Genomic DNA, 23,681 nt, shown 5'->3' with positions numbered 1-23,681 from the left:
CTGAAAGAGTTGTTTTTTTAGAATACTTAAGCCCATTAGAATGGAATATTTTTTTATTCATCCACTTCACTTCTGGGTGGGAGGTTTAGATCTTTCTATATATACTAATAAAAAAAAAAATTAAAAGACAGATTGTATTCCTTTAAAAATAGTCCCATAGAACTGGTTATATTATATTTCTGTATTATACAGGTCACCAGAAAGACCCACTGGAGATCTTCGGGAAAGAATGAAGAACAAACGTCAAGACGTTGAGGCAGAGCCACAGAAACGAAGTACAGAGGAATCATCCTCTCCTGTTAGGGTAAGAATGGAGTTTCCAGAACTCCAGAATCCCTCAGTAGCAATTGGGCAGTGTGTCCTAGAAACCTGGTTGTGGTGACTTGTAATACTTAAAATGTTTTAATGAACTGATCATTTTGTACATAGCCTGTGGCATATTTTATTATGAAGTGTCTTAACAATTGTATTATTTTTCAATTTTATAGCACTTTCTGGTCTTTTGTTGCCAAAGATTTTATAAATCCTGCAGACTAAAATAAGTTATAAATACTGATAAACAAGTATTTAATAACAGTGCAGACTCTTTGATTGTTACCAAGATAGTGTATTAACCATTGTTCCAATCATCCACTATTTTTTCCCTCAACACTTACTCATATCCATTGTTTACATGCATCCTGATTGCAGTTGTTCATCCCAAATTTGCTCTTGATGAGACCATGCAGTTACTGTTGTACTGGTTCATTTCGCCTTCCTACTCACATACTCATCAGCCATCCCAACTGCTCGCTTCTAGATTTTGCAAAACATTAATTCATTATCTTTCCATTTTCTAGTAATCTTTCTGCAACCCTGTACCCCTGAAATATCAGAAGTAACATTTTTAAACTGTGTTAGCTTTTCCTGATGTTACAAAACAATAGGGGCAGAGTTGGTAGTGTGGCCCTGCACCTATGTAGCAGTAGCGCCAGTGTATTCCTGTATCATATTTTTAAGACCATCTTCATATGAATAACGATTAAAAGTTTTTATTTGTGGAAAATCCGTTTTGTTTCTGCAGGTATTAACAACGTTCTTCTTTTTTCCTCTTGGTCTGTTCCTACTTGCTGTGTAAAATGAATTTTTATGTCAGGTGTAAAGAAATCAACAGCAGCTGCTATCATTAAATTAACAGAATGGCTTACCTTCCAATCATGTTTTCAGTTGCTGTTAATATATTGTAAACTTTCGATCTTTTTACTCTTTTACTTAAATGTGTTTCTTTTATTTTCTAATAGTTTGAATAAACTGTTCAGTTGTTGAGTACATGGTTGGTGCGAAAAGTGTTTTTTCCAACCGTTATTAAAAATTTACTATAACTACTTCTCTCCTGGTACAACTCTAATTTTGATGTAATTCTTACTTTTGTTTAGTTAACCCTGCTTTTCATAGTATTCTATTCATGTAATAATAAAATACTCTTAAGCAACTAAACCCCAAGTAAAGGCAGGAATCAAAAGAAATCGGAGAATTAGTGGGTCTGTTAAAGTACCAAAGAATTATTTACAGGATAAGCACACTGCAGAGAAAAAAATACTCTGCTTCAATCTCATAAAACAGAAGGCTGAGGAAATCACTGAGCTTTTGTATTAGTTGCATGGAGGCAACTCTCAAAATATGGGTTATCCAAAGAAAGTATTCTGGAACAAATAGATGAAGAGGGACAATCACCAAGAGTTACATTGCAAAGAGCCAGGATATCTAAAGGAACAGAAGACTGAAGTGACTGAACTGCTAACAAAAACCTTGTTCCATTGTTAGAGCTACAATTGTGGTAGAGATCTAATATCTGATATTTCCATCTCTTATTAAAGCTTTTGGGATAACAGAGGAGCTTAACTTTGTGTTGAAATAATGAAAAGTAGCTTGTTCCATAAAAAGTTTAATAACTGTGGGCTTTTTTTTTAAAAAAAAAGAAAAGAGCAGCAGTGTTCCTGCAGACAAAATTTGTGCTTCACCAGTCTATTAGCCTGAAACTTTAATGGAGAGTAGTGGCTAGGAGAGAACTGTCTGATACAGGTGAAACCTCAACTTCTTCTGAAACAAGGCTTTTGAGGCATATAGTCAAAGAATAGGAGGTATAATATTGTCAGGTTTAGAAGCCAGCTAAGGGGAAAATTTTAGATTAATTTCAAATGATCAAGTTACAGAGGATACTATGGTGCTTCATCTAAAGAGCTGTAACTTTTTAAGAATGTGGAAAAGATGTTGGACATCCCAAATGTCAAATTTTGCAGAAGATATGAAAACAGTAGCTGAGATTACTCAAGTCTGAGGAATGCCTTAGGGGTTGGGGATGTTTTTGGCAGTACAATGACAGATGAAACTTGATGTTGGCAAGTGCAAGGTAATGCACAATGAAGAAAGTAATTAAAACAAAAAATCATGAATGAATATTTGAAAAGTAACTGAAACCATCCAATAGAAAAAGAAGTTATTGTGGACAGCTCAATGAAATTTTTCTGTTCAAAGTGCAGTCACAGTTGCAGAAGCAAACACTCAGGTATATAAAAATGGAATAGAAAATGATCAATATTATGCTGTAGAAATTAATGGTCCAGTTTTATTTGAAATGCTGTTTGTTTGTGATCACCTGTATGCAAGAAAATCCAGTCTTTTTGAAGTGCGCAAGGAGGTGAGAAAGACTGGAGAGAAGAAAGGACATGTGGCGAATGCATATAATGTGTGATTGAGAGAATGTAAATTGGATGCGTCATATTCATACTTTATCCCAGTAGAAACAGTGGCAAATTTGAAAATGGCAAGGGGAAATGCTATTTAGGTCATATGTTCTGGCTGATTGCCAGAAGATACAGTCAAAAACCTGCATAGGCTCCACAAAAAGTTGAGACAGTATAACTAGTATAAGATCTTTTTAGAAGAGATTTCTTGTTCTTTGGAGACATGAGATAACTATTACAATCTGTATGTATTTAGGAAGAAACTTCCTATATGGACAGCTTATAGAATATATCCCTTATTATTTCTTCATGTCTTGTACTACTATTTTGAGAGACAATACGCTGCATTATGTGGACACCTACATTGAACTTGGTTGTTTCTGTGTTTCTCAGACTTGTGTTCGGAATTGTTTCAGCATTATATGTTAGTGTATCAATTATTACACAAATAATTAGATAAGTTTCCTGTCATTACTGTATTTAGTTGGAAGTTTTTATGCTGAATTTTTCTCTGTATTACGAGATGACAGTTGTATTTGAGTATATGAAGTATTACCTGGGAGGTGTGTGTAATTTGGGAGAAAGAGTGGGAAGAACTTAATGTACATTTAGGAAAAGTTTTTGTTAGGAATGTGTATCACTTGTTTCATGTCTGTGCTTTTTGTCACTGTGACTTTTGAATATCTCCCCTGGAAATGGAAGTCAGCATTGTCTTCCATATCTGAAATGGGAACAATACCTGTCCATTTCAGGAAACATCAGATTCATTTTCTTGTATGTTTGTGAAGTATGGTAGTAGTTTACACTATAAAGATATTATATGTAGAGCAAAATAGTACTGTGCTTGCCCTAAAGGTTCTAGCTGTAATACATGATAGCTTTCTCTAGATTTAAAGGAATCTGTGCTTTTGAATTAGTTTATATTGCTGCTGCATGTACATGTGCTGATAAGACTGAAACTGAAGCTTCTGCCTTGTAAGAACTGTAGATTGTAAGAGTCTTATAAATATTCTTTCCATTGGTGTTGGCAAAATAACACTTCTTGGCTAGAAGCATGTTTTGCAGACTGGATGAGTCCTTTTGTGCTTGGCCAATGTCTTCTGGCTGTAGCGGGAAATTCATTCAAGTAGACGTCAAGTCTTGTGCTGTAGAGTGCTGATCATATCTTACGGGGTGTGGAACTTCAACTTAAGTAGACATTAAGTTAAATAAAATCTCAGAGAATTTAGCCATAATGTCGTTTTTTCTTTTTCTCCTTTGTTAAGTGGCATTTCTCCTGAACATCAACATTAAACTGTAATCGTCTATCCAACACATATGAATAGTTTAACTGTGAGCACATACCTGAAAACAGCATAGACAAAGCCTACTGAGTTGTTGTTTACTCTTAGGACAATATGTGTTTTTTTTTTTTTTTTAGTAAATAATTACATTACTATGAAAGTTTATTGTTTCTCATCTAGTAAATGGCATTTTTTCAGACTCTGCAGAGAAATAGTTTACAAGTGTGGCTGAAGTGGATACAGCATCTTCAAGTACAAGTGAAAGACATGCTCTTGGCCTTTAGGAGCTTGACTTATTTTATGCTTGGCTTATTAAGGGACAGATGGAAAAAAACCTGTGTGAAGTACAAAAAGGTCTATAAGGATATGAGGGAAATATTTACTCCTCAGTAGTATGAGGGAATTAAATGTGTTGTAAGTGGAACAAGCACAATGAAAGAAATATGTTCAAGACTTTTCGATGAGAAAATTCAAATGTATGTTCCAAACCATCATAACTTAAATTCTTGATTTGCATGCCCCAGGAAAATATACTCAGTTTCTAAACTGAGATCCGTTTTTCAAGATGCAATGTTACCAGAATCATTTTCCTTGACAACTGACATTGTTTAGTGTATGAATGGGCTCGGATCAAGTTGTCCTGACTTGTAAAATAGCATGCTTGCATAAAAATTTGTCTATTCCCTTCCACTATATTCAGTAATTCAATAAAATTACTTTCCTAGAAGTTTTTGTTCTCAGTTCTTCTTTAGAAGTATGATGATGCCACTACTGAGTCTCTCCGCTGAAAGGAGAAAATACAGGCTGTTTCAAGATGCTTGTGTTTGGTTGTAAATTTGGAGATATAGGCGAGATATATACAAGTTATGTAGTATTTTTAACATGGGCTGCTAAATTGGTCTGGAAGCATTCTGACTGACCTGCATGTTCTCTGCTGACAAGTTATTTGCGGAATTGCCTTTGAGTTTTTTGCAATCAGTATATAGCGGATGTCCTAACATGCGTATTTCAGTTTGTTAGTAACAAATAGTGTTGAATTAATAGTTTCTTAAATACAAATGCTAGTTTCTATGTTTATTGTTTGTTTATATTGTAGGAATTTATTGGAGTACGTAGCAGAAGTACACAGTTTAATAGAACAGATGCAGCCTTCAAGGAGGGCAGTCTAGAAAAATTAAGATACTCTAAGGAAAAAAAGAATAGTTGCAGGAGAGGCAGCTTGATGAAGTTAGAGATTTTCAGATCTCATCAGAGTTATTTTCTTTTGAAGTAACTTGCTTTGGAACATAGTACAATTCTTGCTATTAGACTGAAATGCCTTTAGTACATGTTGTGATAGTGGCTTAGTTGATGCAGACTTGTCTGTAGTTCATGTCAGCAACCAGCATGACTGGATAGGTTAGGATATTGTCTATAATTTTGGAGATCCTGTCATGAAATGGAGAAAAAAATAACTTTTTTTTTTTCCTTATTCTACAAGCTGCTTTGAATAAACATAGCACAAATTAGTTCTTTAACATGAAGTTCCTTCGTGTGGTGACTGGTCAGTTTTTTCCAAATCTTCTAAGTTGAATATGATATACTGAATGCATCAAGGTGAGAGGCTTGAAAATAACTATGCATTGAAGCATCTGTTTTAGTTCACTAGGTAAAATAAATGCAGTACTTGTTCTGTCATTGTTTACGTCACTGAACTAGAGATAAGATTTTAATATTGTTAGTGAATAAAAAGGAATAGTTGAATTTTACTTACTTGGGAGTGACTATCCACACTTGGGAGTGACTGTCCACAATGTTGTTATTTCCTTACTATGTTTCTAAGGTGATGTTAAGGATTTAAATTAAGTCAAGATCTAAGTCCCAGTAAGGAATAGATAGTGAAATTCTTAGGCATCTCCTTTTCTTGGCATAAAAACAAAGGTTCCTGGATATCAACACTGAAGAATCCCCAAAAGACAAAAGAAGGCACTGTGGGAGGTGAGAACAAAAGGAGTATGGGAACAGACTTTCATTATTTGCTCTTTCTGATTTCCTACTTAGTAAATTAACCTGAGATCCTTCTAAGATTGAATGTTCTTTTTTTTGCAAATAGTGAAAAAACTTTGTCCTATACTCTACTCAAGCCTAGGTAGATTATTTAGAGAATGTCAATTCAGCAGAGTCAGTGATGCAACTACACAGCTTTACTACTGGAATTTAGCAGGGGGAGAAGAGCAGCGTGGGTCCAGTTGCCCTTTGAAATTATCTTCTTTCCTGTAAGAATAGTCTCTGGCTTCCTTAGGTGTCCACAGGGCCATGTGCCACATGCAAAATGAGTGCTACTGCAAAAGTTAGACTTGTCTAATAACTCGGGGGCAGTAAAAGTTAATACAAAGCTGTCAACAAAACTTGATTGTAGTGTGTTGCTTTAGACTTTTTTCCCCTTCCTTCTGCCAGCCAAGGGTCTCTCTATTTTTTTTTTATTACTCTCCCCTTTCTTTATCTTGTGGAGAGTTAAATGGTTCAGCTTCTGAGGCTCATCTGCCTTGCATATAAGTATTCTTATTTACAACTGAGAACTCTTACTCAAGCTGTTAAAATTATACTCTTTAAATGTTCATTAAACTTCTGGTCTTAAGATTCTGGTCTGTTCTTTCGGTTCCTGTTTTAAACTTTATTCTCTGATACGTGCTGAATTCTTGCCCTGCCTTTAAACCTTCTTATTTTATGAATCCGTTCTTCTCTTTTCCCCATCTGCTATTTTGCTATTTGCATACTGATTGTATGAAATTGCATTAGAACATGTTGCCTGTGGAGTCTCTGCTTATTTAAGAAGGTATTTGTTCAACAGGCTAAAGGGGAAAATGCTTTTTGAGGTATAAAAAAGAAACAGCCAAAATATGGTGTAAAATATACCTGCTTCATCAGGCTTCTTTTAAAATAAAGTTGTTTACTCTAATGCAGCATTTTTCCTTTTATAGAAAGAGTCTTCACGAGGAAGACATAGAGAAAAGGAAGATATCAAAATTACAAAGGAGAGAACACCAGAAAGTGAAGAAGAAAATGGGGATTGGGAAACAAATAGAGACGGTAAGTGTAATTCAACTAATGGTTCCCCTACAGCTCAAAGAATTGCAAGATTACTGGGCTGTATGTAAAGCAGAACGCTTAAAGTTTTAGTCTCTAAGCAGAATACTTTTATGCAGTAGCTGTTTATTTCTGGAGGAGAGCAAAGAAGCAGTATGAGTTGGACTGCTACAATGGTAAAACCAACTTATTTTGAAAACACATACTTTTTTTTTTTTGTCTTTTTTGACTCCTCAGACAACAAGGAGCTTGGTCATAGGCTGCTCCATGGCTGAACCTTTCACGTTTAAATCACCAGTTGAATCCCAGTTACATCCAAAGTAGTTTTGAAACTAATCAGTCAGAGGAGAGAGCGTAACTTTGAATTCGAAAGTCAGCAGGTTTTTGTTGCATAATTTTATTGGTGTGAACTCTCTCATTAGCAAGACCTGCATTAGAATAACAAGATCTGAAGGGGCTGAACCTTTCACGTTTAAATCACCAGTTGAATCCCAGTTACATCCAAAGTAGTTTTGAAACTAATCAGTCAGAGGAGAGAGCGTAACTTTGAATTCGAAAGTCAGCAGGTTTTTGTTGCATAATTTGTATTGGTGTGAACTCTCTCATTAGCAAGGCCTGCATTAGAATAACAACATCTGAAGGTAGCAATCAATGAACTATTTATATTCCAAAACCACGTGAAGAGTGGTAAGAGTTTCACATTACCTTCTGTAGTCTTTTCCCTTTGTGTGGGGTTTGTTTGTTTGTTTGTTTTTTATTAATGTTTAAAAGGTGATTTCGTTGTCCTTATTGATAATACTCGTCAGTTTAATATGCGGACAGTTGAAAAGACTGTCTTTGCTTACCCCTCTCTCTCGGAGTTTCACTTTTGTTAGGGACCAAGTTCATCTGACAGTGAAATTATGGCAGCTTCTAATGAACTGTTGTGTTTACCTGGTTTTCTAAGTGTCGGTGTTTCAGAAGTAGTTACAATATTGCAAGAGAAGATGGGAATCCAGATCCATTCTGAGTGAATTCATGTATAATGAATGTATTTGCAATAAAGTATACTACAAATTGTTTGTGGGATAGGGCACCTCTGTAAATTTCATTAAGTAGGTAGTTTTTCTACAGTATGTGCTGTAAGTGCTGCAAATATTGTTTTGCTGTGTCTTAAACAAGATACATGAATAGAAAAGTAGCCATAACGTATTTTTGCTCCTTTCTAAATTTTGTTTTCAGCATGGTTTAAGAAACATTGACCTATGACATGTAGGCATGGAAATAGAATCTAAATCAAAATAGTTTGGAACATAAAAACTTGAAGTGGTACATAAATATATAGTATGAATGCCTTAAATCTTAGACATGGAGACTTTCAGCTTGAGAATTACGATTTTTTTGAAATAGTGTTGATAGTTATGTGGATGAGGTAGAATTACTGTCTGTTAAGTTCTAGTGAGTGCTATATAAGCAGACAGATGGACTGGGAAAGAACCTATGCACCTCTCTATAAGCTGTTCCTGTGCATTCATGACACATGAAGGGAATTTGTAGACTGAGTTTAGTTATTGCAAAACCTTTTATGTAGTTTGTGTAGGAAGGGGAGTGAAAGCTAATGACTTTTTAATGAAGTCATCTTTTCTCTGACAGTTATTTTCCTGAAGTGCTTTTTGAGCATTAGACTTAAATAGCCATAAACAAAATAAAAAACGTAAACAGAGTGAGTAAAACTGCTTTAATTTTCAATAAGATTTCAGTTGTAAGGCTTGAAGCATATGATATTAACTAGCCATGACTTAATGAAAAAGTGAGAGAAATGACACCTTTTCGGATGTGAAAACTAAACAGCAATAATGTTTTAAAAACACAAATAAACTCTTGAAGTGTGCATTTATCCGGTGAAAGAGTTCATACAGACCTCATATTTTAAAATCAATTTGTAGGTGTAGTTAAGTGTTATCAATTGATTTGTGGGATACTCTATTAGACAAAATCCTCTAGTATCATACATCACTATTTAAATCTGTTTCATGTGAGATTTCCCAATTAAGTAGTGCTGTGCATATTTTTGGTCTTTGTGAAGACTCACTCTGTTAATTTTTTTTTGTTACTTAAAGATAAATAAATGGTTTACTGGGTTTCCTTTGCTATACCTCAGCTTAATAATTGGTGCAAGTCTCTGGAAGAAGTTAAGGTGGTTTGGTTTTTTTTTAATGAACTTTAAAAACTTAACTGCGGGTTGTATAGAACTAACTGGAGTTATTTCAGGTTTACACACATAACTGGAGAAGAGATTTTGCTTAGCTTCATTGGTCCATTCATGCAGTGCTTAAAAGTCATGGAAATATTTATGCTTGGCATCCAGTATGCTAAATATTATTATTTATTTCATATGTAATTGTTTACTAATCTATTTACTTTTTTTAAAATAAAGACTCTGATAATGGAGATGTTAATTATGATTATGATCATGAGCTGTCTTTGGAAATGAAGCGCCAAAAGATTCAGAGAGAACTCATGAAGCTGGAACAGGAAAACATGGAGAAACGAGAGGAAATAGTCATTAAAAAAGAGGTTTGTATTACCTCACATTAAATGTGAAATTAAAAAAGTCATCAGCCACTTCATAGGCTTCTAATTGTTTCCTGGAAGACTTGAGCTTCCTGGGCTACATGTGCGCTATTGTGTTACACAGTAGTAAATAACTAGCACATGTATAACTTAGTATGTGACGTGGATGTTAGTTGTGAGTATCTGGTCAATCATCCACCACCATAACCAAGATTTCTGTTTTATGAAGTCAGCTATTAAAATGAGAAGGATTTAATGTGTTTTAATGGTACAAAACCAATCAGACCTTTAACAGAAAAGACATGTAGAAGAAAATACAAGGCATTGGTAAAGCTCCTTTTCCAACATGTCTTGCAGTAATGGGGTAAAGTAGAATGACAGAGGCAAAGCTGTAAGTGTTAGAAACCCTAGAATTTTGGGGAAGATTTAAAAAAAAAACAAAAAACCAACCACAAACACAAAACCAAAAACCCCACAACTGAAAGGAGGTCTTTCTTTTTCAGACAAACCTGAGTGCTAACTGGGAACATACTGATTTTAAACTTTTAATTACAGTTTTTGTAATGTATTGCAGAGTGCATCATCTTCTCTTCCCCTACCCTTTTCCTGTTGTCTTCCTTTTATGGTGTTCTTTGAAAACAATGTGGTTAGTTTATTTGAGGTAGATGTGTACATGGTTAAGATCTCAGATGTAGACTGTTAGCTAGATTTACATATTTGACATATGTATCAGCATACAGGTAAACTTTTAAGCATCAATATCTTACTGGTTAATATATTCTTTTCCTCAAGATTTCTCCAGAGATGGTTAGATCTAAATTGTCACCATCACCAAGGAAGTCTAGCAAATCTCCAAAACGAAGATCTAGTCCCAAATCATCATCTTTGGCTAGTAAGAAAGAGAAGAAAGCATCTACTGTATCTTCCCCAATTTTGGATCAGCAGAGGTCAGTATCTAGATGCATCTTGTGAGAACAGAGAACCATGCTGATTTTTATTACTGAGGTTTTCATAGTTAATATGGGTTTTCATTTTCCTTGGTTTTGGGACATTTGATTATATAACTTTAGAGGAAGGTCTCTAAATTGTGCACTGTGAATCATCTTGTGCAGAAAATTGTTGACATGCATGTAGTTGTCAGTTGATTAATTTCATGGTTTACAAGCAGTTCTCTTCTCTTTGAATGTCCAGATTCTTAGGGAGGTGAGAAGGAAATAAAAAACATTAAAAAGTGGAAAGCAATTTTATATGAGATGCTGCAGCCTGTGAATTGGCTCCTCTAGACTGAATTGAAATGTTTAAAATTTGACAAACTGCACATTCTGTTGGTATTGCATATTGCTGTTCAGGAAATAATGTTTGACTTTCAAGGCAGGGAATTTCTCAGAATTAAGGAGAGGAAAAGAAGTGGGGGATGTGGCAGGGGAGGGAGAATAGTAATGACAAGGTATGTGAAAATCACAGGAAGTTCAAACTGGGCGCCTTGCCACAAAAAGTCAGTCTCCATAACATCTTTCTAAGTTGCTGGCTGGAGGACCTTTAGAGTCACTGTTTGCACTTTTAGATAGGAAAGAAATTGCTGCAACAATTTAAACAGACACATCTGTATTTGTTAAGCAAAAATCCCCTTTAAAATAGGGACAAAACAATGTTGTTTCTGCTATGAGAATGTACAGCATGGGCTAGTATGCTACTGACATTCAGTATGCTGTGATACCTATTTTATAGGGTTTATGTTTGTGGTAGTTTATATGGAAAAATAGATACTGTTTCATATTGTGAGATGCATAATCAAAACTATTTGGATGCTTTATCCTGTGTCAGGTAGTTAATGTTAAATCAAAGACATGAGTTGTTCAGGTCACTTTGTGACCATGATTGGGGTATTGCACTGCAGAAATGCGAGTGTTTTAAACAGACAAGATACTCTATAGAGTTCTGGTCCTCTGATGTGTGCAGTTTCTGCAACAAGGGCATTTTAACTTTGAAAACTGGTTCTGTCTGAACAGGAGTAATTCATATTTTTGTTCACTTGCTTCAGAAATAAAGATTATAAATGGAAGAGCTCAATGTGAGTTTTTACCATCTGCTTTCACCCTTCAGTCAAGCACAGTTATTGAACATTTCTTGCTAATGGAGTGGTGAATCCTACCCTAAAAGCCTCAAGGCCCTTTACGTTATAACTTTCCTGCCAGCATTGGAGAAATCATTATTTGAAATAGTTGGCAGTCCTTCATTTTTTCCCCCCTCCTTGTTAATTTACCTCTAGGAGTTCTAAAAGTAACCAGAGTAAAAAGAAAGGTCCTCGTACCCCTAGTCCTCCTCCTCCAGTACAAGAGGAAACTCCCCTGGGGAAAAAACACAAAGAAAAACATAAAGCAAAAGAACGTTCAGAAGAAAAGGCAAGGGAGGTGAAAGAGAGAGGGCGTGACTTTGAAAGGCACAAGGAGAAAAAAGAGAAGCAGAGGTAAGTTATGTTGCATTATTAGCTTTTATCATTAATGTAACCTTGCTTTTAAAGTTATCTTTTATAGAACACTGAATAATAAGGGATTTATATCTGCTTTGCCAACAACCTTTTCAGTGCTCCTTAAATATTTTAAGTGCGTTATATAGATGGATTGATAGACTTTAGGTTTTAATTACAGAACTTAGTAAATTTGTAAAATGCCCTTTTGAAAGATTTATTACTTTTCAGGAAGCTGGACCTTCACCAATGGAGCAATTCATTTGCCAAAATCTTTATGAAAGTCGTTTGCTTGTCAGCTTGCCTGCTTTTCTGAAATCTTAGAGGACTAATATCTTTCTGAATTGACAGTGGCATGTTTAAACTCTCCCTAATCTTAAGTAGGCTGAAAGTGTTTCTGAAGTAGTCAAAGACTACTGCAATTTTAGAATTTGCATATACGTATATCTCAAATGGGGGACTGATACAAGTATTCCCATTATTTTTTTGAAGCATAGGTTTCCATTAAAGTTGAAAAATACAACATCTGCATTTTTAAGTCCTGTATTCCCTTGATGAAAATAGGGTATTTGATCATAAGTGTTTACTTTGTAACTGGCATAGCAAAGACTAAGGAGTGGAAGACCACTGAACTGTGTATTTTTAATTGATTAAATAAATTACACCATTCTTACTTTAAAATATATTATTTCCCTCATGCTTGCACACTTCATTACTGGAAGGAGGTTGTAAGCAGTAGAAAAGAACATTCTAGGTAGCGCTGAAAGGATCAAGAGAATACTTGACTTATCATTGTACTATAATCAGGTACTGCTGTGGTGACAGTGTTGGATTTTTGCCTTTTTTTCTGAAATAATAAAAATGAAGAAATAATGTCAAATTTTCATGACGTACAGTAAGTGAAATAGTTGAAGGTTCTGACAGATCTCTTTCGTTCTTTTGCAACTGTGATTAGTGTTTGAAAATGTCTGTGAGCTTGAGGCTTCTTAAGTAAAGTTCTGACATGACGGAAGTTTTTAAATACAGTAGCAAGATAGTTCTCCGTTGATAGGAGTTCTGTTTACAGCCACATGAAATATTAGGTAAAATTACAAGAATATATTTTTGATTTTACCACATTCTCATTTTGTGTTTTACAGTCCAGTGATTAGCAAGAAATTTAGTACATATCTTACATTCTTCAGTTTTGCTATTTTAAGGTAATTTCATATATGAAATTAGAGATGAAACAATTGGTTCTTTAAGGTAGTTCTTGATCTTGTAAGTACAGATTCTGTCTCGGAGTTGTTTGTAATTTCTTAGAAATGTACTAACGCCATATTACACCTGTTAAACAAGCTGCTGTTTATGTTTCCTAGGGATCCCTCTGAAAGTTCCCATAGACAGAAGCGTTCTCCTAGTCCTGCAGATCATTCTGGCAGTAATTCTTCCCCTTCCAGGGAGTATTCACCACCTGCTGCAAGGCGAAGACAAACCTCCCGAGCTCCAGCCAAGTCAACCACTCACAAACATAACTTCTCACCCTCTCGCAGGTGAGAGGTCAATTGCATCAATTTTATTTCCATGGATAGTTATAGTTTAGAAACTTCCTCTGTTGGTTTGACTACTTATTTGTGTGTGTCTGTTGTGGATATCTGTGTGCCTCAAACACTGAAGCGTTGAGACTTTTTTTTACCAAGTTACTACACCGAGAGTACCTGTCATGACAGGAACTCAAGTCATAGTGCAGGCTTCCGTTTTTCAGTTCCTCTCAAATGTTTTGGCTTCAGGTGGAACTTCAGAAGTCTGATATGAGACATAGTCAGTCTGTGATCCTTTGGGAACTTTTTTTGTTCTTTCTCATCTTCCCCATTCTTAAAAAGTAGAAAATGTGAGAAGTCTTCTGTCTTGGAGATGGGGAAGGAGCAGAGTTTCTCGGTTCTAAAATGGGTAACATGATGGACAGATCCTGGCTCTGCACATCTTTCCTGAAAAGCAAGCACAACTGGCTAAACAGTACAATAAGAGGACAATTTCAGAGACCCTTCTTGCAGGAAGTTTCAGGGAAGATATCATCCTGCTAGTTCTAGGGCCCTTATAAAAAATCTTTTAGCACCTATTAAAAAGAAAGGAGAAGGCTTCTTATTTTGGTCTGAAGGAGTCTATAATCTTAGGTTTAGAATGGCAGCCCTATGTTTGTATAATGGAAAGGGAGGCATGCTTATTTTCTACCCTTCTGTTGAAGAGTGGAGGGAAGACACCAGATGTCATATATAGCTGCATGCTGATAAAACAAGCGAAATAAACCCCATGCATTCAGCAATCCTAAGAGTCGTAAGCAAGCTCTTTTGCTGCTGTGGTGACTCAGTTCAACTGGAACAACGTTGTATTGTTTTAAGCTAGATGTCACTGACGGACATTTTCTCTAAATTGGATTGCTTATAGGGAAGGGAATAGAGCAGGCAGTTACCCTTGCAGCTGGCAGTAGTAAGGAGACTGAAAAACGCCTTTGTGGTACACTTTCCCCGTTTTTTCTAACCTACTCCATATGTCTGCATCGAACCCTCAAACAGGCAGTGATGAGCAAAATACTGAAGTGCTGTGCAAGGGAATGTTAAGCAGGGAAGATAAATGGGCCTTCTGCTAGAAGCAGGGAAGGATATTTAAAATGTTTTTTTTGTCTCCAAACCAATGATAGTCTTCCATGCAAGCCAATTTTGGTAGCCTTGTGTTTCATAGTAATGGTTTAATGGTGAAAAGTAAATGTAGTCTTAGTTTAAAGATGGTAAGTCGTGAAATTATGTTAGATTCTGTCAGTCATTTCTGACCGAGACAGAATTTTACTTTGAGTGCTTTGGAAATTTTACTAATTCCAGGCCGTCTATTTAATTTGTGTGTGCCAGTGTGTACAAATTGCCATCTTAGAGGTGTGCGAGCTACTTGTTTCCTCAGGAATAGTCATTGGTCAGACCTTCCCTCTTGTGATGGAAAGCTGCAGCCAGCATGGGTATGTGTCCATGGAGACAGAGAAGCAGAGTTTCCTCTTTCCTGCCATCCCGAAGGAATGCTTACCAATAGCATGCATAAGGGGACCTTGAGGCTTTTTAATTTTCCAGACAAAAGAAGCTATGCATAAGCATCCTGGAGGTCAGACTGTGTAGAAGTTACAGGCATCCCTAAGCCACATCAGAACTGCATCAGCTGGATCCCATGAGCTTTTAAGTCTCCAGTCAGGGAGATACAGAATCTTAGTCTATTGTTGAGGTGACCAAATATTCTCTGGCGTTGACCATCATAATCGCATCTCAGTGGGATAGTCTCCAGGCCTGGCAATATCTGAACATACAAGCTTACAGACACAGTATGAATTCAATTGAAAAAACAAATGCAGCCTGTTCTTCAGAGTACCCTGCTTAAGCATGTTCAAAAGGCTGCTTATATTTATTTTTTCTGTATCACCTCTTTCTTTCTGCCACTTTTCTGAGTATATTTGCTAGTAGAGATGAAGTGACTCAGTTGAAGTATTGTTTCAACCTGTCCTGCAAAAATTTTATTTGACTTCTCTCAATTGACAAGTCTGAAGTGCCTCAACCATCAAGTCAAGATGCTTCCTTTAGTGAATATATCTCGTTCTGTAATGGAATCTGGCTGTAAAACCACCATCTTCGTGATGTTGATTGTATGGTAATCAGCATACTACTCCATGGGGCTCTGAAGGCAGTTTTCTTGAGTCACTGACATTGGCTAGAAGGAAGCATGAAATGGTGGTATTGATAGGTGATTTCCACCATGTTGTCTTTTACCCAAAAAGGACTTCCTTACAGACTTGATTTCCTACCTCAGGTTGCCAGTGACTTCACTTCACATTTCATTCCCAGATCCTTGCTCCTTGGAAACTGAATCATTGGTTTGTGTTCTTGACGTGAGGAGAATCTTTTTACGTGAAGAGTCTGGGTCTTTAAGGAGTCTTAGCCAGGAGATCCGCTGCTGAATAGCATTGGCTGGGCAATGACATTTGGCTCTTGGATAGTGTCATGACAGGCTGTAAGCCTGCTAACCTGAATTATTCCAGAGCTCATTCTCTTCAGAGCCCAACCGACATCAGCCATCTCACTGAGAATAAGTTCTTGTGACATTTGCAAGATATTCAGCAAAAGCTGTTTAAATATATATCTTTACCAACTGCTGGACTGCTGCAGAAGATTGCAGGGAGGTGCTACTGTCTTTGGTAAAGCAGTCCTTCATTTGTGAGTCACCTGAAACAGAGCTTCATCAGTATGATCTGGATGTTTATTTGAAGTCACCAACTCTGTATATGGAGATTCAAAAGCAGGAACTAAATTACTTAAGTAGAATTTTTAAAGATGTACTGTCCATGCATGTTTTTTTCTGATTCCTGCTCTTCTCTTTGGAGTTTCTGGAATTTTGTGAAGGGGAAGGGAGTTGGCAGTTAAGGGCAATGCATATTTCATGAGAAAAGGTATGTGCAAGTTGCTTTGATGTTGGTAAGGGAAAAGAAGCACTACTGAGCTCAAAGTCTTGAAGTGTGTGTTTGTCCACATTAGACTGTGCACAGAATAATATATTGTGAGGAAATTTGTTTACTGTTGTGTAAATGACTTTTAGGTAAGTGATGGAATTTTGAAGATGCGAGATGCTTTGTATAGTTTTCCTTATTCTATTAGATACGAGTTTTCCCTGTTTGTGTAAGCATTCATGTTTACTAACATTTTTAAGTAGGTATGCATATGGGTTTTTGGGATCCAGGCATAAATTGTTTAAAGATCAATGCTTATAATAAAAGAAAGAAGTTAAAAGTGCACAAGAAGGAGACACTGTTGCTTTCTAAAAAATTGAGTACTGTTGGAAACAAAAGAAGAAAAATTCCCCTTAGGTAACATTATGTAAAAATTACCTGCCTAATTTTACCATGAACTCCAAAAAGCATTTTATATTGAAGAAAATAATTGTTCTTGGTTTGGGAGTGAGGGAGAAGATCATGATTTTTTCTGACTCCTCGCTCCCTTCCCCCAGGAAAGCATTCTAGTAGCTGTGTAATATAATTTTGATTGGAAAACTTGTGCTTGGATATTGAATAAACTATAACCATTTAAAGATAAGCATACTTTGAAAGGATATCCTTGGTACCCTTGAGGGAAGACTAGTTTGATGTTCTATAGAGACAGCACTTATTTTCAGCAGACAGAGGGCAGAGGATGCACAAATTACTTTATCACTCTTTTTTGTAGGGTATGGTAAAAACCTTTCAAAGCAAGTTATTACATGTGTGCCTATTCTAACTCTTCCTTGTAGATCTGCTTCCCCATCAGGTCAGCATCATTCTCCCATATCCTCCAGACATCACTCCTCTTCATCACAGTCAGGCTCCTCTGTTCAAAGACATTCTCCTTCCCCACACCGCAAAAGAACTCCTTCTCCATCCTATCAAAGGACAGCTTCCCCACCTGCAAGGCGATCATCTTCTCCCTATCCTCTGCACTCTTCCTCTCCTCCTCAGAGGAAGCGAAGCCCTTCAAGACACCGATCTCCTGGAAGAGAAAAAGGAAGACATGATCGTGATCGGACTTCACAGTCTCATGATAGACGCCATGAAAGGCGGGATGGTATGAATAAAATAATAACACTTCAGAGCAATTTTTATTTGTTTGCAAATGGGATTTTGAAACTTGCTTTTCGAATTGTGGCATGGTCTGCACCTATCCCTATGGCTAGGGAGTAAAGACAAGACTGGCTGTATTATCGTTCCTGTGCTAGTGGTGCTCTTTTCAGGGAGTATTCGTGATCAGACTGCTTATGTAGGCTCAGCTGATTGTAAAGATCCTATAGGCATCTGTCTAGGTGTTTCTTGCGTAATGCAGTGTGGTGGTGTCAGTAGGTAAGTGGTCTTCTCTTGGGATCAGGCATATACTAGTGGATCAGCTGAGTGACTGCAGGATACTTGTAAGAAACTATTACTCTTTTCTGTGAGGTGCCCAAATACTAATCCAGTCCTCATTGATTGCCCTGTCTGTTGTCTTTTTAATTGACATTAAGTGAGATGTGTGAAAAGAAACAGTCATTCCCTCTGGAAATCTGTGAAGCTCGTTGAGCAGTTTGTGATGGCAAACATGCTGTTTCTCTCAGAAGACAGATTACGAAGAGTACATGTGTCAACTTTTTTTAGACTGGCTGTAAATTGACCTTTCTGTAGCAGTAACATTATAAATATGTAAATAAAAAAAAAAAATAAACTTCAGCAGGGCATTGAGGTCTGAAAAGCAAGTGGTTTAAATATACCACAAATTTCTTGAAAATACGTGTGTGTGGAGGAAAAAAGGAATCTATGATTGGAGGAGGAATGATCCTACCTTAAAATTATTGAAGTGTACTTGCTCTCTAATATGTTTGAACTTTATTTTTATTATACTTACTGTCTTTTGAACAGGTAAATACTTGTAAAGTGCAGATTCAAATTCACAAAAGGATATTTAAAGCTTACTGAATGTATAGGTAGATACCCAACATGATCTTCTACTTTCATACTAATTTTGATTTTCTGTGTGTATGTCACATGTGTATTTTGACTGTATTATTTTAGTGTTATTTGTGCACTAAATTTTTGGTTACTCTGATTAAGCTAGGTATATAACGTTCTTTTAAACATTTTACAGAAACTAGAGGGAAAAGGGAAAAAGAAAGAGAAACAAGAGATGATCGTGATTATGACCAGGAGCAGAGTACCTCCAGGGATCATAGAGATGACAGAGAGTCTCGTGACGGAAGAGATCGGAGAGAGACAAGAGACAACAGAGATCGGAGGGAGCCAAGGGAATCCAGAGACACTCGAGACTCCAGAGATACGAGGGATTATAGCAGAGATACCAAAGACAGTCGTGATCAGAGAGACTCGCGCTCTACACGAGATTCCCATGACTACAGAGACAGAGAAAGTCGCGATGCCCATAAAAAGGATGACCAGTATCAGGAGGACTCACGCAGCTATGGAAGATCCCATGCCAGAGAGGAGAGCTCTCGTGCTGAAACAAGGAATGACTCCAGAAGTGACTCCAGAAATGAGAGCAGGAGTGATAGAACTGGCAGAAGTCGAGGCAGAGGCTTGGAATTGTCTGACAAGGGTATTGAATGATTTAAAAAATTAATAAGTGTCTTTATTGTTGGAGATTGAATATTGACATTCATACTATCTTGTTTGATATTTGATGTGAAGTGCAGCCAAATAGTTCATGCTTTTAAAGCTTTGTTCAATTCTATTGTCCTTAAGTTAGAACTGTTGCTTAAATTTGTAGCACTTCTGTGTTCTCTATTCATTAAAGTGGCATGACATTGGTATTCTGCCATCCTATTTTAAAACAAACCCTAACCCTTACACCACTCTAATGTTTCTGCAACCTTAGATTTTCCCATGGGCTACAAACACAAGAGACTGCTGTGTAGTGGAAGATTTGTAGGAGGCTGTGTGTCTCAAAGTACTGGGCAGCAGGTTTTTTGTGTTCTTTCAACAGTAACTGCATGTCGTAGGTACTTGAAAACCATCTTTCACACACAACCACCTCTCCCTGCCTCGCCACCCTTTTTTTTTTTTTTTTTTTTTTTTTTTTAATCAAGAAAAGTGGGATTTTAACCTTTGGCAGTATTTTTGAAAGTCTGATGCACGTTGTAGAACAACTTCACGTAACACCTTTTAATCATCTACAGCAAATATATTTTGGCTTTTTCAGGCTTATTGTGACATTTTCATTAGGGAAATGCCGTACAATTTTTACAGGAAAAATGATCTCTACTTTCTTTGCTTATTCCTGTTTGCTGCACAGTATATAAGCTTACATCCTACTCAGAACAAATACGAACTGGCTTTTGGACTGTTACCTTTCTAGTCAGGAGACCTCATGCTATGAGCAGGGGATGGTGATTTAGAAAGTCTTGAGTTTGCAGTTTGAAAGTAACAACTTTACAATTAAAACGTGAAGTTTGAGTTGTTGGTTAAGTAGAGTTTGATGCTACAATTTCTATTTCCATGAACAGTTAATTAAAGTTTATTAAAAGTTGCTACTTTAGTTGGTATAAAATATCAGTGGATTTCCTTACATGTGGAAACTCATCTTTTATATTGATACATCTCTATTAGGAAGTCGGGGGACTAGAGGATCCCAGGTTGATGGTCACAGCAGTAGTGGAAACTACCATGACAGCTGGGAATCAAGGAGTAGCTACCCTGATCGGGATCGTTATGACAGTCGAGAACAAGCGAGGGATTCCTCCTTTGAAAGAAGACATGGTGAACGGGACAGGCGTGACAACAGAGAAAGAGGTATTTTAGTGCATATTTTCACACATACATGTAACTACATATGTATTATGTATGAATGTGTGTGTTTCTCTCTCCCTCCTTTTTGTTCCTTGTTCCACACCCACACCACTAAATCATAAATAACTCATTTGACACTGCACACTGACATTAGTCCTATACTTGATGTAAGTTAACTTCTGTAGTAAGATCTCTCATTGGCAGCGTACACGAGTGCTGTGACCTTTCTCTCTCCCTATGGCTAGATTTTGTCACCTTTTTATTCATCCAAGTAGTCTTTAAACAAACTAAACTTCTTCAAGAGATTTCATTGTACAACTTCTGAGTAAAATGTGTTTCCCTCCTCTTTGCCTCCTCCTCCATTTCATGTACATACACATGTAAGCTTAGAGTCATGATTGCATTTCATTACTGGTTCTGTTTGTATAGAAACATTGTACTTTTACACTGTAAATTACCTGAGTGGGAACGCCTGACTACTAGACTGACTTAATTATGGACTTCTTACTGCTAAAGTAAGTGACAGTTTAAATTTATGATTAATTAATACCTTAGGCAATACATTTTTTTAATAGTGATGAATGCTTTGCTGTGGTCAATAATAATTGGCTAGTAAGTGTTGGTACAGATACCAGAGATCATGGAAAGGGTATGCAAGACTGTTCTTTTAGACATAGTATACAAGATGTCGCACTTCTACACCTGAAAGAATACTGTGTTGTCTCTAAAGAACACAGTACAAACTTTCATATTTGTATTGCTCACCAATTAAGAGAACAGGAGTCAGGGAAATGAAAATAGCATGGGAATGAAAGGAGTAACTGTGAAGAATAAATATAAAATTACAATGGTTTTTTTTTTTCCTATCTTGAATTTTGATTTGGAAGTAACAGGTATGTTCTAGGTGTTCTTTAACTTTAGTTTTTCAAAGGGATATTTTGTATGCTACTTTGAGAGATACTTTGTGGCCCATTGAACTGTATCTGTTGTTGCTTGTTCCTGTGAAAGGTTCTGCTTTAGACTCTCTCTTGTCTTCAAGGCAGAATTTCAACAAACCTAATCTCCAGGCTTCCTTTTTCTTGTAGGCTGAAAAATCCTGCAGTCTGTATGTGTCCTGGGGGTTGGCTTTTGCAGACTAGCTTTCATCTCTTCCACTGCCCCAGCCCCAATAAATCCTAGAGAAATTATAGTGTAATTTGTGTGCTTCAAATCATACTGACTTCTTCATAAATTAAGAATTTAAAGAAACAAAACCAAAAAAACCCAACTCAAACCAAACAAAAACCCAAAACCTTAGAAGTAAAAACATGTCATCACAACACAATAAATTTCTAGAAGGGAAGTTGCTTTGGATGGGTTGTGTTTCCATTTAGGGGGAAAAATATAGAGATTTGTTGTTTTCTTCCTTAAAAATTTAGATCACTTTTGATAATAGTAAATCCTCCTCAGAGTTACAGTTCAAGACATAGTTTCCATAATTAGACCACCGTCTTACCATTTGTCATTCAGAGAAAAACTGGGATAGATTTTGTTTGGTACTTCGTTCTATGATATGTAAGGAATCTTTTTAGTATGACTTTAAAGTGCAAGCTTGTAAATTTGGGATGCCTTTATTCAACTAAGGCAAATATGTAGATATTCCAAACAACCACTGGAACAGCACTTCAAAAAATGAAGTCACGTAAGAAATGCTGACTATCCATGTTTGTCTAACACGCTTCCAGTATCTTGATTCTTGTAAGGCTTTCAAGTGGATGTTTTGTCACCAAAACTGAAATAACAAATAGGAGTTACAGAGCTTCTGTATAAAATCTAATACTTAGTATGCACAGTAAATCATATTACAATGTTAAAGGCACCATTAAAAGAATGTGAAACCTGTTCAGGGAACCAATTGCATGGATTGATTATTTAACTTTTTTAAAAAGAAGTGTTACATCCATGGCAGAAGTGTCACTCAAGTTGGCTTTTAATTTACCTGGTAACAGGGGAGTGTTAAGTCATTGTTAATTCACTCAGAGATTAAAATTGATTAAACTGATGGAAATGCATGTTTTATTGATTTAGTCCTGTTCAAACTCTGCCTACTTGCCCCTGCTGGACGTTGTCTCAATTTACTGCCAAGTGCACTCAACCTCAGAGTAACGGACCGAAGAATACCAACCAAAAGAGCCATTTTTTTGCTCTTCTGTGTAGTGCTTTTAATATATATTGTGAAAAAATAGTTTTATTGATTTGTTGTGGTTCAAATGCTACTAATGTCAGCATAGAAATTGTTATGAAGTGGTTAAAATTTATAGAAATATTCAAAAAATATCTGAAATATAATTAATAAAATGCAGCTAAGTCTGTGGAGAGTAAATACCATTGGATAAATCAGGTTATGCTGTTCTTCTGGATCAGTCATTTTCTACATAACTTTAGTTTTCTTCGTGACTCAAATCCACTGTCTGAACAATGAAAACTCAGCTTCCAAAACTGTAAGAGTCTGCAGTGAATACATATGAAAACTTCTAGCAGTCTGCTCCCCATATGTCATCCTCGCATCTCCCTTTCTCATGGATTTGGTTGTGTATTTCTGTGCAGGGATCTCTTCTTCTGTGATGAGACAGGCCAGTATTTCTTATTTTGCAGTAACTTTTACTTTGTACTATAAATAGTTTGAGTTCTTGTAAAACCCGTGACTCTTAACAAGTTTAGGAAATAACATTTTCATACAGAAGTCTTAACATTTCATATGTATGTAATTCAAAGCTTTTTGAGATCTTACACCAGATTAGTATGAGTAATGCAATAGTAATAGCTGGGCTGTGAGGCATATAATTATCTTTTGAAGCCATTCAGAAAAACCTGGTAGAAAATAAATTTTTTTGTAGTAACTTATGGTTAAAATAAGGAAAGCCCACTCACTAAATATTGAAAAAATCTTTCAAAATTAGTACTGCTTTTTGTCTTTTTCCCTCCCCAAAGAGAATTTCCAAGTTTCTGCAGGGAGTTGCTTTTCATTTAATGCAAACCAGTATCTAGATTGTCAAAACAAAAGCTCTTGTTTTTTTAGTAGTATAGTGGAAGCTGTGTATGTCCCTTTAGCACTTAGTAATCAAACCTGCTTCTCTTCACAGATCAGAGAGGAAGCTCACCGGTACGACATCAAGGACGAAGTGATGACATCGAGCGGGATGAAAGGAGAGAAGAGCGAAGGGTAGATCGGTCTGATGATAGGAGAGATGAAAGGGCCCGGGAGAGAGAGAGAGAAAGGGAGAGGGACCGAGCGAGGGACAGAG

General features: G+C 36.4%; 1 protein-coding gene across 1 annotated transcript in view; it reads left to right on the top strand.

The window, feature by feature from the left end:
- Window positions 1-160: 160 nt before the first annotated feature.
- Window positions 161-23,681, top strand: part of ZC3H13 (zinc finger CCCH-type containing 13) — a gene marked incomplete at its 5' end in the record, with an annotated part of 37,217 nt that continues 13,696 nt past the window's right edge. Inside the window, 10 exons of the mRNA XM_009695490.1 lie at window positions 161-304; window positions 6,967-7,075; window positions 9,489-9,628; window positions 10,418-10,572; window positions 11,895-12,092; window positions 13,451-13,624; window positions 17,385-17,695; window positions 18,743-19,207; window positions 20,218-20,400; window positions 23,520-23,680. Of these exons, the coding sequence (XP_009693792.1) occupies window positions 161-304; window positions 6,967-7,075; window positions 9,489-9,628; window positions 10,418-10,572; window positions 11,895-12,092; window positions 13,451-13,624; window positions 17,385-17,695; window positions 18,743-19,207; window positions 20,218-20,400; window positions 23,520-23,680 (2,040 nt within the window). The remainder of the gene's footprint in view (window positions 305-6,966; window positions 7,076-9,488; window positions 9,629-10,417; window positions 10,573-11,894; window positions 12,093-13,450; window positions 13,625-17,384; window positions 17,696-18,742; window positions 19,208-20,217; window positions 20,401-23,519; window position 23,681) is intronic.

Source organism: Cariama cristata, unplaced genomic scaffold, assembly GCF_000690535.1.
Source record: "Cariama cristata isolate BGI_N322 unplaced genomic scaffold, ASM69053v1 scaffold1932, whole genome shotgun sequence".
Lineage (NCBI taxonomy): Eukaryota > Metazoa > Chordata > Aves > Cariamiformes > Cariamidae > Cariama > Cariama cristata.
The sequence above is the reverse complement of the archived record's forward strand: the minus strand, read 5'-3'. Positions and strand labels throughout refer to the sequence as shown.